Raw genomic sequence first — 15,468 nt, 5'->3', positions numbered from 1 at the left:
GACACACTGCCCAGGGATATACTGTAAATACTGACACATTGCCCAGGGACAAACTGTAAATAGTGACACACATGCCCAGGGGGACACTGTAATGACTGATACACAGCCTTGGGACAAACTGTTAATACTAATAAACTGCCCGGGGAGTCACTGTAAATACTGACACACTGCTCAGGGAGATACAGTAAATACTGACATACTGCTCAGGGAGACACTGTAAATACTGACACACTGCTCAGGGAGACACTCTAAATACTGACACACTGGCAGTTTACTCTCTCACTAACTCTCTAAATGCCCACTTCTTAAAACCCCAAAACTTGGATTGTCTCATTGATTCAATGTTGTCAAAAGAGTAAAATTCAAATTCGATTGGGTTTTAGTACTCTAGGGCATAGTTTAAACTGATTGGTTAAATTTGAACTGTTGTGAGCCAACTGTTACATATTTTTAATTTTCCTGTAGACTCTGAGACTGCTAGTCAGTCACATGACATGTGCCTGAAAACTCTCACTGCCAAAACAACCTTCTCTCTCTCTCTTAAAGGTGCAGTACATGCCTTCAACTTTATCACAATTTCTACTGAGAATCGGAATGGTTTGATTGGTTGTTCACCTGATCTGGGTGATATTGTTTCTCGTATCAGTGCGGACTCAGTGGGCCGATGGTCCTCTTCCATGCTGTATGACTCTACGTGTTATGGTGTAATGGGTTAATGGGTGGTCCTCAGATCTTCAGGCCCAGCATAATCCAGACAGATTGGAGTTTAAAGAACTCAAGCAAGGAATTAGGAGAGCAAGAAGGGGCCATGAAATTACCTAGGCAAGTAGGGTTAAAGAGAATCCCCAAGGCATTCTATACACATATTGAAAACAAGAGGCTAACTTGGGAGAAGGTAGGACCACTCAAGGATAAAGGATGAACTTGTTCTTGGAGGCAAGGGATGTGGGTGAGATTCTTAATGAGTACTTTGTGTCAGTATTCACCTAGGGGAAGGATATGGAGGATAGCGAGATTTGTGTGGAGCATCTGATATGCTAAGACATTTTGAGATCAAGAAAATAAGTGGTGTTGAATCTCTTGAAGAACATTAAGGTGGATAAGTCCCCAGAGTATGATGGTATCTATCCCAGGTTACTGAGAGGCAAGAGAGAAGATTGCTAGGGCCTTGACTAAGATCTTTGTATCCTCGCTAGGCAATGGAGAGGTCCCAGAGGAATGGCGACTAGCTCATGTTCTTCCTCTGTTTAAGAAAAGAAATGGGAATAATCCAGAAAACTAAAGAATGGTGAGTCTCACTTCGGTGGTTGGGAAGCCATTGGACAGAATACTTAGGGAAGGGATTTAGGCACATTTGGAAAAGCATAGCCTAATAGGGACAGTCTCAGCATAGTTTTGTGCAGGGCAGGACATGTCTTACTAACTTGATTGAATTTTTCAAGGAGGTGATGAAGGTGACGATGAGGATCGAACAGTGGGTGTTGTTTATATGGATTTTAGCAAGGCTTTCGACAGGATCCCTCATGGTAGGCTCATCCAGAAGATTTAAGATACATGGGTTCCATTGTGACTTAGCTGAAAATGTGTTGCTGGTTAAAGCACAGCAGGTTAGGCAGCATCCAAGGAATAGGAAATTCGACGTTTCGGGCCAGAGCCCTTCACTCTTCCATTGTGACTTAGCCATGTGGATTCAGAAATGGCAGAGTGTAGTGGTGGAAGGTTGTTTTTCAGGCTGGAGGTCTGTGACGAGTGGTGTTCCGCAGGGATCCATACTGATACCTCTGCTGTTTGAGACATACAAATGACTTGTATGAAAATGCAGATGGATGAATTGAATTGAATTGAATTTATTGTCACGTGTACCTAGGCACAGCGAAAAGCTTTGTCTTGCAAACAATGCAAGCAGATCTCAGAATTAAGTAGCATAGACAAATAAGTAAATAATAGGTAAACAGCAGCAAAAACAAAAACATAGGTACAGGTGAATGTTAAGGTTTGTGACTCCATTCAGTATTCTAACAACAGTAGGTAGAAACTGTGACAAAAACGGCTGATGTGTGTGTTCAGGCTTCTGTGCCTTCTACCTGATGGTAGAGGTTATAGAAAAACATTGCCAGCGTGGGATGGATCTTTGAGAATACTGGCGGCCTTTTCTTGACAGCAGGCCTTGTAGATGGATTTTATAGATGGGAGGTTGGCTTTTGTGATTGTCTGGGCCGAGTTCACCCCTCTCTGTAATTGTCTCCAATATTCAATGGTACAGTTGCCATACCAAGTAGTGATACATCCAGACAGAATGCTCTCGATGGCATACCTATAAAAGTTGGTAAGGGTATTCGCCGTTGTGCCAAATTTTCTAAGCTGCCTGAGGAGGAAGAGATGTTGTTGGGCCTTTGTAACCACTGCATCCACATGAAGAGTCCTAGAAAGCTTGTTGTGGATGACCACTCCCAGGAGCTTGATACTCTCCACTCGTTTCACCTCTGTGCTGTTAATGTGTAGAGGGGCATGAGTAAATTCCTGCCAAAGGTCAATAATGAGTTCCTTGGTCATGCCGGCATTAAGAGCTAGGTTGTTCTGAGTGCACCATTTTTCCAGGTCTTCCAGCTCCCGTTGGTAGTCTGTTTCATCGCCATCTGAGATTTGACCGACTATGGTAGTGTCATCAGCGAACTTGCAAATGGCATTAGTCTGGTATTTGGCGATGCAGTCATGGGTATACAGTGAGTACAGTAGGGGGCTGAGTACACATCCCCGGGGTGGGGGGTGGCTCTAGTGTTGAGTGTTAGGATTAGTAAGTTTGCAGATGATACAAAGATCAATGGAGTTGTGGATAGTGTAGAAGGTTATCAAAAGATACAGAGTGATACAGATCAGTTGCAGATATGGGGGGAGTTTAATCCCACTAAGTGTGAGGTGCTGCACTTTGGGAGATCAAATGTTAAGGAAAGTATACATTTAATGGCAGGACTCTGAACAGCATTGATGTACAAAGGGATCTTGGAGTTCAAGTCCATAGCTGCCTGACAATTGCCAAGCAACTAGATAAGGTAGTAAAGAAGGCGTATGACATATTTGCCTTGATTGGTCAGGGAATTGCGTAAAAGAGTCAGGATACATGTTACAGGTTTATAAGACTTTGGGAGTTAGGCTGTACTTAGAGTATTATGTTCAATTCTGGTCACACATTACAGGAAGGATGTGGAGTCTTTGGAGAGGGTGCAGAAAAGGTTTACCAGGATGCTGCCTGGATTAGAGGGTGTGAGCGATAAGGAGAGGCTAGAAAACCTCAGGTTGATTTCTTTGGAGCAGTGGAGGCTGAGGGGAGACCTGAGGGGATTCTATAAACTTATGAGATGCACAGATAGGGTTGATGGTCAGAATCTTTTTTCCAAGAGTTGAAATGTCTAAAACTAGGGAGCATGCATTTAAGGTGCGAGGAGGAATGTTCAAAGGAGCCAGTGAAGGCATGCTGCCAGGGGAGATGGTGGAGGCATATAAAATAGGGACATTTAACAGACTTTTACATAAGCGGGTGAATATGCGAGGAATGGAGGGATATGGGCCAAGGATAGGCAGAAGGGATTAGTTCAATTTGGCCGCATGTTCGGCACAACATGGTAGGCTGAGGGGTCATTCCTGCGCTGTACTGTTCCATGTTCTATGCAACTGGCTCAGTGCCAAGCCAGCACCCAGGGCAGTGGTCCATTTGGAATATCTGGGGAAAAGTTATTCTTGGAGAAGCCTATCTGGAAGTGTGTGTCACCCACGATATTGGAAGGATGTTCACAATTTTTTTGAATCGGTGCTGAGGTGATTTACTGGAATATTCCCTTGAATGATGGGAAGTGGGAGAAAGAGGAATTGTATCCACTGGAGCGGGGAAGGCCAAGGGAGACGTCATCGGGGTTTAGGACTGAGTTCAGGAGGAGCTTCTTCACCCAAGGGATTGTGATTCAGTGGAATTCCCTGCCCAATGAAGCAGTTAAGGCTACCTTGCTGAATGTTTTAAAGGCAAAGCTAGATTTTTGAATAGTAAAGGAATTAAGGGTTATGGTGAGAGGGTGGGTAAGTGGAGCTGAGTACACTGAAAGATCAGCCATCATCTTATTGAATGGTGGAGCAGGCTCCAGGGGCCAGATGGCCTACTCCTGCTCCTAGTTCATATGTTCTTACATAACTGCACAGGAAGATCAGACACAGACAGCAGGACAATAACAGTCGAGAGTGTGTTGCTGGAAAAGCACAGCAGGTCAAGCAGCAGCTGAGTAGCAGGAGAATCGATGATTCAGGCATAAGCTCTCTGAAGGGCTTTTGCCTGAGAGGTCAATTCTCCTGTTCCTCGGGTGCTGTCTGACCTGCTGTGCTTTTCCAGCAATACACTCTCGACTCTGATCTCCAGCGTCTACAGTCCTGACTTTCTCCGAGCAGGACAAGAACACCCTGACACTGCCAGGGCCAGTCTCCATTCCAGTCCAGGGCTCTCTTGAATATGAGCTTCTCATTTTGAGATGAGAACACTGTTTCCTGAGCAACGAATCATTCCTCTCTGTTCTGTGCTGTTCCCCTCCATGCACCAGGTTCCGTTACTCTGAGGACGATGTTGTCAGCTACATCCTGCAGATCCTCCAGGGTCTTGAGTACCTGCACAGTCGACGCATTGTTCACCTGGACATCAAACCGGACAATGTCATTGTCACCTACCTCAACGTCATCAAGCTGGTGGACTTTGGCAGTGCCCACTTCTTCAATGCTACTGTGCCAAAGCCGCTGGGTCGCAGAGTGGGCACTCCGGAGTATATGTGTGAGTGTTACGCTAGGACCTGATCCCCTGGACCTAAGGTAGAGAGAAATGTCCACAACTGATCTCAGTCAGGGAGCCATTGCCAACCTCCGCACTATACCCACCCTTGGTAACCCATTGGATAATGGTGCCACCTCAGAGCCAGGTTGAGCACACCATCCTAATACTATTACCTCCGCTGACAGAAACAGGTGGAGGGGGAATCAAAGACACTGAGAAGCAGCAGCTCCCCCTTCCTTCCTCTAAACCATCTCTCCACCCAACTGTATGTTCCAGTATGTCTCTGTTTGGGAGTTAATGTGTGTGTGTAAGTCTGTGTGTGTGTGTATGTGTGTAGGTGTCTGTGTGTGCATGAGTGTAAACATGTGCATGTGTAAGTGTGCATGCGTGCACGTAAAAGTATGTGAAAATATCTGTTAGTGAGTGTGTGCCAATGAGTGAGTGTGTGTATGTGTGAGTTAGTGAGAGTGTGTGTATGTATGAGTATGTTAGTGAGTGTGTGTGAATGTCTGTGTGTATGTTACTGTGTGTATGTGTGTGTTAGCCAATGTGTGTCAGTGTGTGTTACTGTGTTGTGAATGTGTGTGTATGTGTAAGTGAGTGTTTGTGTGTTAGTGAGTGTATGTGTGTGTTACTGAGTTTGTGTGTCAATGTGTACGTATCTGTGAGTGTGTGTTAGTGACTGTATGTCAGTGTTTTTCTGATTGTGTGTTGTGAAAATGCACGTATGTGTGACTGTGTTAGTGTGTGTTGTGAATGTATGTGTATGTATGAGTGTGTGTTAATATGTGTGTGTATGTCTGGAGTCACAGGCCAGGCTTTGGTGCTGTTACCATGACCACAGCCTGTCTCCCTCCCTGTCACTGCTGCTGGATGGGTCCTGGGTGGGGAAATAGTGTGAACAGCACTATACAGTCAGTAAACTGTATCCTGAACCCACTTAGATGTCATGGGTTGTTACAAATGTCCACATATGTTTGTGTACATGTATGTGCAGCAACATGAAACATGTATTCAGAACAGATGTTAGAATCACTTTTTCCAAACCATCAGCTGAATGTTCACTCTTGGAGCAACTGCATGTTACTCTACCATATACCTATCTTTCTCTGTCTTTATGTCTGTATCTCTGTCTGTCTCTAGCTCTTGTTCTGTCTGCATAGCTCTTTCTTTCTCTCTCTCTCTCTCTCTGTCTCCCCCAACTCCCCTCACCTCCTCCTCGCTGGCTCTATCTTTCAGTTTCTATCTGACTCTGTGTATCTATCTCTGTCTCTATCTCTTTCTTCTCTCTGCCTTTTGTTCTCACTCCATCTCTATCTCCCTCAGTCTCTTTCTCTCTCTCTTTCTGTCTTTCTCCATCTTTCTCTCCCTTGTTCTCTAAGTCTGTATCTCTCCCTATCTTTCTCTTTGTTTCTGTCCCACCATATCTGGCATTGTCTCTCTCCCACTCTCTTGTTCTGTATTTCTTTCTCTGTAACTCTCCCCCTCTGTGTCTCTATCACACCTTCACTGTCTCTCCCCCTCTCTGTCTATCACTCTCTCTCTGACTCTTTTTCTCCTGCTCTGTCTCTCTCTCTGTCCCCTGCTCTCTTGCTATCACTCAGTCTCTGTCTCTGTAGATTTCCTCATATTCTCCCGATCATTCTCTCACTCTCATCATCTCCATCTTTCAAACCCATCGCCTCATTTCCGCTCTCAATCTCACAATTATTTTTCTCTCTTACTTATTCTCCCTCATCATCTCCGGTGGTGTTACAGGACTGTCATTTCCAAAAATGCGATCTCTGTGACTCTCTCACTAACTGATAATTCTCTCTTGTGTTTTGTTCCTCTGTCCATCTCTCTCTCCATCTTTCTCTCTTTCTTCCTCTCTCTCTCTCTCTCTCTCTCTCTCTGTCCTGTCTCTCTCGTTCTCTCCAAGCTCCTGAAATGCTGAAGGGAGATCCGATTGGACCACCGGCTGATATCTGGGGTCTGGGCGTGCTTATTTACATCATGTGAGTAGGAGGGTGTTTGCTGGTATCTCTGAGTGTGTCCGGGTGTGGGTTTTGTAGCTCTGAGTGTGAGGGAGTGCAGCGAGGGGGAATACGCCCCTTCGAGATGTCCTTGCTTGTTTGGTGCATGCACAAGGCTTGTTCACTCTCCTGGAGTGGGGCTGCATTAACCTGCTTTTTAAATCATGATTCTTTTAACCCCCACTCCCCTTCCCCACATACACACGCACGCACATTCTCACTCAGTACCTTTTCCCATTGGCAGTGCACACAAGATAAGTGCTGTTTGTACATCCCCTCCCTCCATAGAGAGACAGAGAGTTCCCTTGGGTCTGCAATTGTTACATTCATTGATTTGCGAACCAGTCACAGCCCTTAAGGAGGGAGTTCCAGGATATTGACTCAGCAATGCTGAAGGAACAATGATGTATTTCCAAGTCAGGATGGTGAGTGGCTTGGAGGGGAATTTGCAGGGGGTCAAGTTCCCATGTATCTGTTGTTCTTGTGGGGTGACAGGTTTGGAAGGAGCTGTCCTGGAAGCCTGTTTGTGTACTTGGGGTCCTAAATCCCTCTTGCTTCCCCCATTGTTCCCAGCTGCCCACCAGTTTGCAAATACAGCAGCATTTCTGGAACAGTAGGGATAAGGGGAAAGTCACTTTCAGCTTCCCATTCCTGAGCAGACTCAAGCCATTACTCCCAGAGTCAGGAGTCACATGAAGGAGCAGCGCTCCGAAAGCTTGTGATTTCAAATAAATCTGTTGGACGATAACCTGGTGTCGTGTGACTTCTGACCTTGTCTGCCCCAGTCCAACACCAGCACCTCCACACCATTATTCCCAGAGGGAGACCGTGAGGTTTCTTTCAGTTATTTGTTTGTCGGATGAGGGCATCACAGGCCAGGTCAGCATTTATTGCCCATCCCTAATTGCCCAGAGGGCAGATAAAAATCAACCACATTACTGTGGATCTGGAATCATATGTAGACCAGACCAAGCAAGTGTGGCAATTTCCTTCCCTAAAGGTATTAGTGACTCAGACGGGTTTTTACAACAATCCACAATGGAATTGTGGTCACCATTAGACTCTTAATTCCAGATTTTTATTGAATTCACATTCCACCACCTGCTGTGGTGGGATTCGAACCCAAGTCCCAGAACATTACCTGTCTCTGGGTTAATAATCTAGTGATAATCCCATTGGCCATCGCCCCCACATGTGTGACAGTAAATGCAGATACTGACGGAGGTGAGACTGTTGGATTGTGGGACAGCCAAGAACATTGACTTGCTCTCGGACCATCCTGTCTCGCTGTCCACTTTCTGGCTGGGTAGGTAGACTACGGAGAAGGAATTCCTCGGGGAACAGAGGGACAAGGTAGGGGTGAGGGTGGACAGGACTAACATGTAAACGCCCCATATCTGGGCAGGTGGGGAAGGTTTCTGAGAATTCCCAAAGCCTCCCCATGAGTGAGAGTTTTCAGGAGTAGCCGGCAGGTCAGGGATTTAAAGAAAAGGATTTAATGGGAATGGGACTCCCTGAAAGACAACCACAGCTGCTTGGTACTGAGGCTCAGTCGTGTGAGGCAACTCCTTGTGTTATTTATAACTCATGTTCTCTGTGTTTCAGGTTAAGTGGACGATCACCCTTCACTGCACCAGATCCAACAGATCTCGAGAGCAAGATTAAATCAGCACAGTTTGACCTCACAAAGTGCTATCCCAATGCATCGCAGAATGCTGCACTCTTTCTTAAACGGGTCCTCTGCATGTTCCCAGCGTGAGTAGCCAACCCCATGGCAGCAAACTAATAATGTCTGGACACAGGAATCTCTTGTCTCTTTCTGTGCTATACTGTTTGGAATTTAGATGAATGAAGGGGGATCTTACAGAAACATAAAAATTATGAAGGGAATAGATGTGATAGAAGCAGGAAGGTGGTTTCCACTGGCAAGCAAAATTAGAACAAGGGGGCATAGCCTCAAACTTAGGGAGAGCAGATTTGGGACTAAGTTCAGGAGGAACATCTTCACCCAAAGGGTTATGAATCAGTGGAATTCCTGCCCAGTGAAGCAGATGAGGCTACCTCACTGAATGTTTTTAAGGCAAAGATAGATTTTTGAACAGTAAAGGAATTAAGGGTTATGGTGAGAGGGTGGGTAAGTGGAGCTGAGTCCACAAAAAGATCAGCCATGATCTTATTGAGTGGTGGAGCAGACTCGAGGGGCCAGACGGCCTACTCCTGCTCCTTGTTCTTATGTTTCCGGTTTTATCCCACTAGATGCCAATCCTAGCTACAACAAAAGTATTGTGTAGTTCTGGTATCCACGTTATTGGAGGGTTGGGATAGCACGAGAAAGGGGGCAGAAGAGACTTCCCATGATGTTGCCTGGGCTGAAGAGTTCCAGTGATGAAGAGAGATTAGACAGACTGGGACTGTTTCGCTCTGAGCAGAGGAGATTGAGAGGGCACATGATTGAGGTGTATAAAATTATGTGGGGCATAGACAGGAAGAAACTGCACTTGTGATGCCAAGTCAATGGACCAAGTGCTGGGAAATGGGATTAGAATAGTTAGCTGGTTGTTTGGGCTAAAGGTCTTTTTCTATGCTTTATCGGTGGAGAAACTGAGGCCTGCAGATTCTGGAGTGTCCGAGTCGAAAGTGGAGTGCAGCAGGTTAGGATGAAGGGCTTATGCCCAAAATGTTGACTCTCCTGCTCCTCGCATGCTGCCTGACTTGCTGTGCTTTTCCAGCGCCACACTCTCGACTCTGCTTTATTGATGACCCATCCTGGTCCAAGCTATGACCTGCAACTGAGAGGTAAACCCACGAAGTGAAGCTCTCTCTACACTGTTCCCTATCAAACATTCCCAGGACAGGGACAGCACGGGGGTTAGATACAGGATAATGCTCCTTCTACACTGTCCCCATCAAACACTCCCAGGACAGGGACAACACTGGGTTAGGTACAGGATAAAGCTCCCTTTACACTGTCCCCATCAAACACTCCCAGGACAGGGCTGAAAATGTGTTGCTGGTTAAAGCACAGCAGGTTAGGCAGCATCCAAGGAACAGGAAATTTGACGTTTCGGGCCAGAACCCTTCATCAGGAATCCTGATGAAGGGCTCTGGCCCGAAACGTCAAATTTCCTGTTCCTTGGATGCTGCCTAACCTGCTGTGCTTTAACCAGCAACACATTTTCAGCTCTGATCTCCAGCATCTGCAGACCTCACTTTTTACTCCACGGACAGGGACAACACTGGGTTAGGTACAGGATAAAGCTCCCTCTACACTGTCCCCATCAAACATTCCCAGGACAGGGACAACACTGGGTTAGGTACAGGATAAAGCTCCCTCTACACTGTCCCCATCAAACGCTCCCAGGACAGGGACAGCATGGGGTTAGATACAGGTAAAGCTCCGTCTACACTGTCCCCATCAAACACTCCCAGGACAGGGACAGCGTGGGGTTTTTACAGGTAAAGCTACCTCTACACTGTCCCCCCACTCCCAGGGACAGGGACAGCACGGGGTTAGATACAGAGTAAAGCTCTCTCTACACTGTTCTCATAAAACATTCCCAGGGACAGGGACAGCACCGGGTTAGATACAGGTAAAGCTCCCTCTACACTGTCCCCATCAAAATGTGGGCGGCACGGTGGCACAGTGGTTAGCACTGCTGCCTCACAGCGCCTGAGACCCGGGTTCAATTCCCGACTCAGGCGACAGACTGTGTGGAGTTTGCACGTTCTCCCCGTGTGTGCATGGGTTTCCTCCGGGTGCTCCGGTTTCCTCCCACATTCCAAAGATGTGCGGGTCAGGTGAATTGGCCATGCTAAATTGCCCGTAGTGTTAGGTAAGGGGTAAATGTAGGGGTATGGGTGGGTTGCGCTTCGGCAGGTCGGTGTGGACTTGTTGGCCCGAAGGGCCTGTTTCCACACTATAAGTAATCTAATCTAATCTAAACTCCCAGGACAGGGACAGCGTGGGGTTAGATACAGAGTAAAGCTCCCTCTACACTGTCCCCCATCAAACATTCCCAGGACAGGGACAGCGTGGGGTTAGATACAGAGTAAAGCTCCCTCTACACTGTCCCCATCAAACATTCCCAGGACAGGGACAGCGTGGGGTTAGATACAGAATAAAGCTCCCTCTACACTGCCCCCCCCCCATCAAACACTCCCAGGACAGGGGCAGCGTGGGGTTAGGTACAGATAAAGCCCCCTCTACACTGTTTGGAATTACACTGGACATCTCCCCAAGTGCAAAACCTCACATTTTCCACATTATATTCCACCTACCATGTTCCTGCCCATTCGCTAACTCTGTCCAATTCCTTCAGAAGCCACTGTACATTCTCCTCACAATATACATTCCCATTTAGCTTTGTATCATCCACAAAGTTGGAAATAATTCATTTGGTTCCTATCTCCAAATCACTGAGGTCTATTATGAGCAGCTGGGGCCCAAATACATATCTTTTTGATATTCTACTCATCACAGTCTGCAATTGTGAGAATAATCCATTTATTCCTACACTCTGTTTTCTGTCTGTTAGTCAACCATTAATCCATGTTAATACATTACCTCCTATCCCATGTCCTTTAATTGTCCCTGGTTGCCCCAGGAAGTTGGGGGTGAGCTGCCTTCTTGAACCGCTGCAGTCCATGTGCTGTAGGTAGACCCACAAAACCCTTAGGGAGGGAATTACAGGATTCTGACCCAGCGACAGTGAAGGAACGGTGATATATTTCCAAGTCAGCAAGGTGAGTGGTTCGGATGGAGACTTGCAGGGGATGTGTTCCTGTGTATCTGCTGCCCTTATTCTCGAGTCATAGAATCATACAGCACGGAAACAGACCCTTTGATCCAACCAGTCCATGCCGAACATAATCCCTGATTCTGGCCCATATCCTTCTAAACCCTTCCTGTTCATATACCCATTCAGATGCCTTTTAAATGCTGTAGTTGTATCAGCCTCCACCACTTCCTCTGGCAGCTCATTCCATACACGTACCACCCTCTGCGTGAAAAAGTTGTCCCGTAGGTCCCTTTTAAATCTTTCCCCTCTCACCCTAAACCTATGCCTTCTAGTTCTGGATTCCTCCACCCCAGGGAAAAGACTTTGTCTATTCATCCTATCCATACCCTTCATGATTGTACAAACCTCAATAACCTCAGCCTCTGACGCTCCAGTGAAAACAGCCCCAGCCTATTCAGCCTCGCCCTACAGCTCAAATCTGCCAACCCTGGCAATGTCTTTGTAAATCTTTTCTGAACATTTTCATGTTTCACAACATCCTGCATACAGGAGGGAGACCAGAATTGCACGCAGTATTCCAAAACTGGCCTAACCAATGTCCTGTACAGTCGCAATGTGCCCTCCCAACTATACTCAATGTTCTGACCAACAAAGGAAAACATACCAAACGCCTTGGTCACTATCCTGTCTAGTTGTGACTCCACTTTCAAAGAACTATGAACCTGCACTCCAAGGTCTTTTTGTTCAGCAGCACTCCCCAGAACCTTACCATGAAGTGTGTAAGTCCTGCTCTGATTTGATTTTCCAAAATGCAGCACTTCACATTTATCTAAATTAAACTTTATCTGCCCCTCCTCAGCCCATTGGCCCATCTGATCAAGGTCCCATTGTACTTCGAGGTAGCTTTCTTCGCTGTCCACTTAAGGTGGAAATTGATTACGGTTTGGTAGGTGAATGAATTAAGGGTCAAAGTCTTGAATTCTCATTCTTAACAATCCCCATGTCCTGTGAATGAGCTTTCGGAAGGGTCACAGAATCAAAGCAGATTTTAGATACAGCTCAACCACGGTGTCATTGAATGATAGAATTGGTTTGATGGGCCAAAGAGCCTCCTGGTGACCATTCTGTTGGAGATGTAATTATTTCTGGGTGTTTGGGATGAGGGACCACCTTCTCAATGAGAATAAGGAACTGATTGTTTCAGACTTTGATGAGGAGAAAGATCTTCCCTCAGAAGGTGGGGAATGTTTGGAATTGCCGATCCCAGAGAGCTTTGGATGCTTCGTGGTTGAATCTACTTTCAGCTGGAACAGACAGGGTTTTTCGGAAAATCAAGGTCTTTGTACAGAATGTGGAATGCAGACCCAAGATTGACTGTATTGAATGTAGAAGTCAAAAAGAGTGGTGCTGGAAAAGCACAGTCAGGCAGCATCTGAGGAGCAGGAGAGTCGACGTTTCAGGCATAAGCTCTTCATTGGAAATGTGGGGGAGGCCCAAGGAGGCTGAGAGATAAATGGGAGGGGGTTGGGGTTGGGGGAAGGCAATCAGTGGATGGAAGTGGGGGGTGATGGTGATAGGTCGGCGAGAGGGTGGAGCGGATAAGTGGGAAGGAAGATGGGGGAGTAGGACAGTTCAAGAGGATGGTGCCAGGTTGGAGGGTTGAATCTGGGATAAGATGAGGGGGAAAAGAGATGAGGAAACTGGTGAACTCCACATTTTGTGTGATTGGAGGGTCCCAAGTTGGAAGATGAGGCGTTCTTCCTCCAAATGGCTGGAGTTTGGTGGTGGAGGAGGCCCAGGACTTGCATGTCCTTGGAGGAGTTAAAGTGATCAGCAACCAGGCAGTGGGGTTGTTTAGTGTGTGTGTCCCAGAGATGTTTATTGGTCAGAGTATTTAGAGTACAGGAGTTGGGAAATCATGTTGCGGCTCTACAGGACATTGGTTAGGCCGCTGATAGAATATTGTGTGCAATTCTGGTTTCCTTCCTATGGGAAAGATGTTGTGAAACTTGACAGGGTTCAGAAAAGATTTACAAGGATGTTGCCAGGGTTGGAGGCTTTGAGCTATAGGGAGAGGCTGAATAGGCTGGAGCTGTTTTCCCTGGAGCAGCAGAGGTTGAGAGGTGACCCTATAGAGGCTAACAAAATTATGAGGGGCATGGATAGGGTAAACAGACAAAGCCTTTTCCCTGGAGTCGGGGAGTCCAGAATTAGAGGACATAGGTTTAGGGTGAGAGGGGAAAGATATAAAAGAGACCTAAGGGGCAACTTTTTCACTCAGAGGGTGGTACGTGTATGGAATGAGCTGCCAGAGGAAGTGGTGGAGGCTGGTACAAATACAACATTTAGGAGGCATTTGGATGGGTATATGAATAGGAAGGGTTTGGTGGGATATGGGCCGGGTGCTGGCAGGTGGGACTAGATTGGGTTGGGATATCTGGTCGGCATGGATTCGTTGGGCTGAAGGGTCTGTATCCATGCTGTACATCTCTATGACTCTATGTTCTCTGAAACGTTACCCAAGTTGGCATCCTGTCTCCCCACTAAAGAGGAGATCACACCGATGCAGTAGATGACATGTGTGGAAGTACAGGTAAATTTCTGATGGATGTAGAAGGATCCTTGGGGCCTTGGATGGAGGTGAGGGAGGAGATGTGGGCGCAGGTTTTGCACTTCATGCAGTGGCAAGGGAAGGTGCCAGGAGGAGTGGGTGTGTTGGTGGGGGGCGTGGACCTAACAAGAGAGTCGTGGAGGTATTGGTCTGTCTGGAACACAGGGTTGGGGAGGGAAACCTATCCCTGTTGCTGGGGTTTGTTTGTACATGGCAGAAATGGCAGAGGATGATACATTGTATTTGGAGGTTAGTGGGATAGAAGGTGAGGACCATGGGGGGTTCTGTCCTTGTTGCGATTGGAGAGGTGAGGTTCTAAAGCAGAGGTGCGGGAAGTGGAGGAGATGTGCTGGAGGGTGTCATCAACCACATGGGAGGGGCAGTTGCGGTCCTTGAAGTAGGAGGCCATTGGTAGGGTGGAAGGTGAGGACCGGTGGGGGGGGGCTCTATTCTTGTTGCGGTTGGAGGGGTGGGGTTCAAGGGAGGAGATGCGCTGGAATGTAGAGGCAGATTAGATGGGCTGAGTAGCCTATTCTTGCTGTTGTTTTTAATTCCTCTTTATCTCGGCCTGCTCCAGGACACGGCCGACGGTGAAGGAATGTCATGCTAACCCCTGGCTCCAGGATAACTACCTGATGAAGCTCCGTCGACAGACACTGACCTTCACTACCACCCGACTGAAGGAGTTCTTGGTCCACCACCAGAAGAAGCGATCTGAGACCCTCACTCGGCACCGGGTCCTCCTGCGGTCCTACAGCAACACCACCAGCCAGCCCGGGAGCCCTGGCGTCGCCCCGGCAACCCAGTGACCCCTCACCCCCACCCCAAGGAGCTGGGGGAGCGGGGAGGCGATGACAAATCTGAGGGCAACATTCCAGTCAACATCTGCATTGCAAACACTTGAACCCATCGTGCCGAGTGACAGAGGGGACAGCCATTCCCCACATCTCGACACCAACGATCAAACCATTAAGGGACAGACACCTAGCACTGACAGTGTTCTTCTCACTATTTATTTAAGACAGTAACCAAGGACGTGAGATTGTGCATCTTGTGTCCAAATGGTTTTTAGCAAAAGGCTTTGTCTCCGAATCCAAGGAAGGGAATGGGGCGGGGGGGGGGCGAGCAGTGCATAAGTTAGTGACTGGAACCAACTTCATTGTGACCCACTGGGGACAGAGTGGAGACCTGCTTCATAAGAGAATGGACAAAAACAGATACAACCAGTCTTATTGTCGATTTTCCCTTTGGGTATGTGTGCGTCCCAGCCCCTTCCCAAACCCTTGCCCCGTTGTTCCG

General features: G+C 47.2%; 1 protein-coding gene across 1 annotated transcript in view; it reads left to right on the top strand.

Annotated features, from left to right (window-relative positions):
* The window catches only part of spega (striated muscle enriched protein kinase a), a 198,003-nt gene extending 182,744 nt beyond the window's left edge, over window positions 1-15,259 (top strand). The window contains exons 37-40 of the mRNA XM_060827721.1: window positions 4,581-4,804; window positions 6,726-6,801; window positions 8,425-8,574; window positions 14,747-15,259. Coding sequence (XP_060683704.1) covers window positions 4,581-4,804; window positions 6,726-6,801; window positions 8,425-8,574; window positions 14,747-14,978 — 682 coding nt within the window. The 3' untranslated portion in view covers window positions 14,979-15,259. The remainder of the gene's footprint in view (window positions 1-4,580; window positions 4,805-6,725; window positions 6,802-8,424; window positions 8,575-14,746) is intronic.
* The last annotated feature ends 209 nt before the right edge of the window (window positions 15,260-15,468 follow it).

This window comes from Hemiscyllium ocellatum, chromosome 7 (assembly GCF_020745735.1).
Source record: "Hemiscyllium ocellatum isolate sHemOce1 chromosome 7, sHemOce1.pat.X.cur, whole genome shotgun sequence".
Lineage (NCBI taxonomy): Eukaryota > Metazoa > Chordata > Chondrichthyes > Orectolobiformes > Hemiscylliidae > Hemiscyllium > Hemiscyllium ocellatum.
This window is presented reverse-complemented; position numbering and strand designations above follow the sequence as displayed.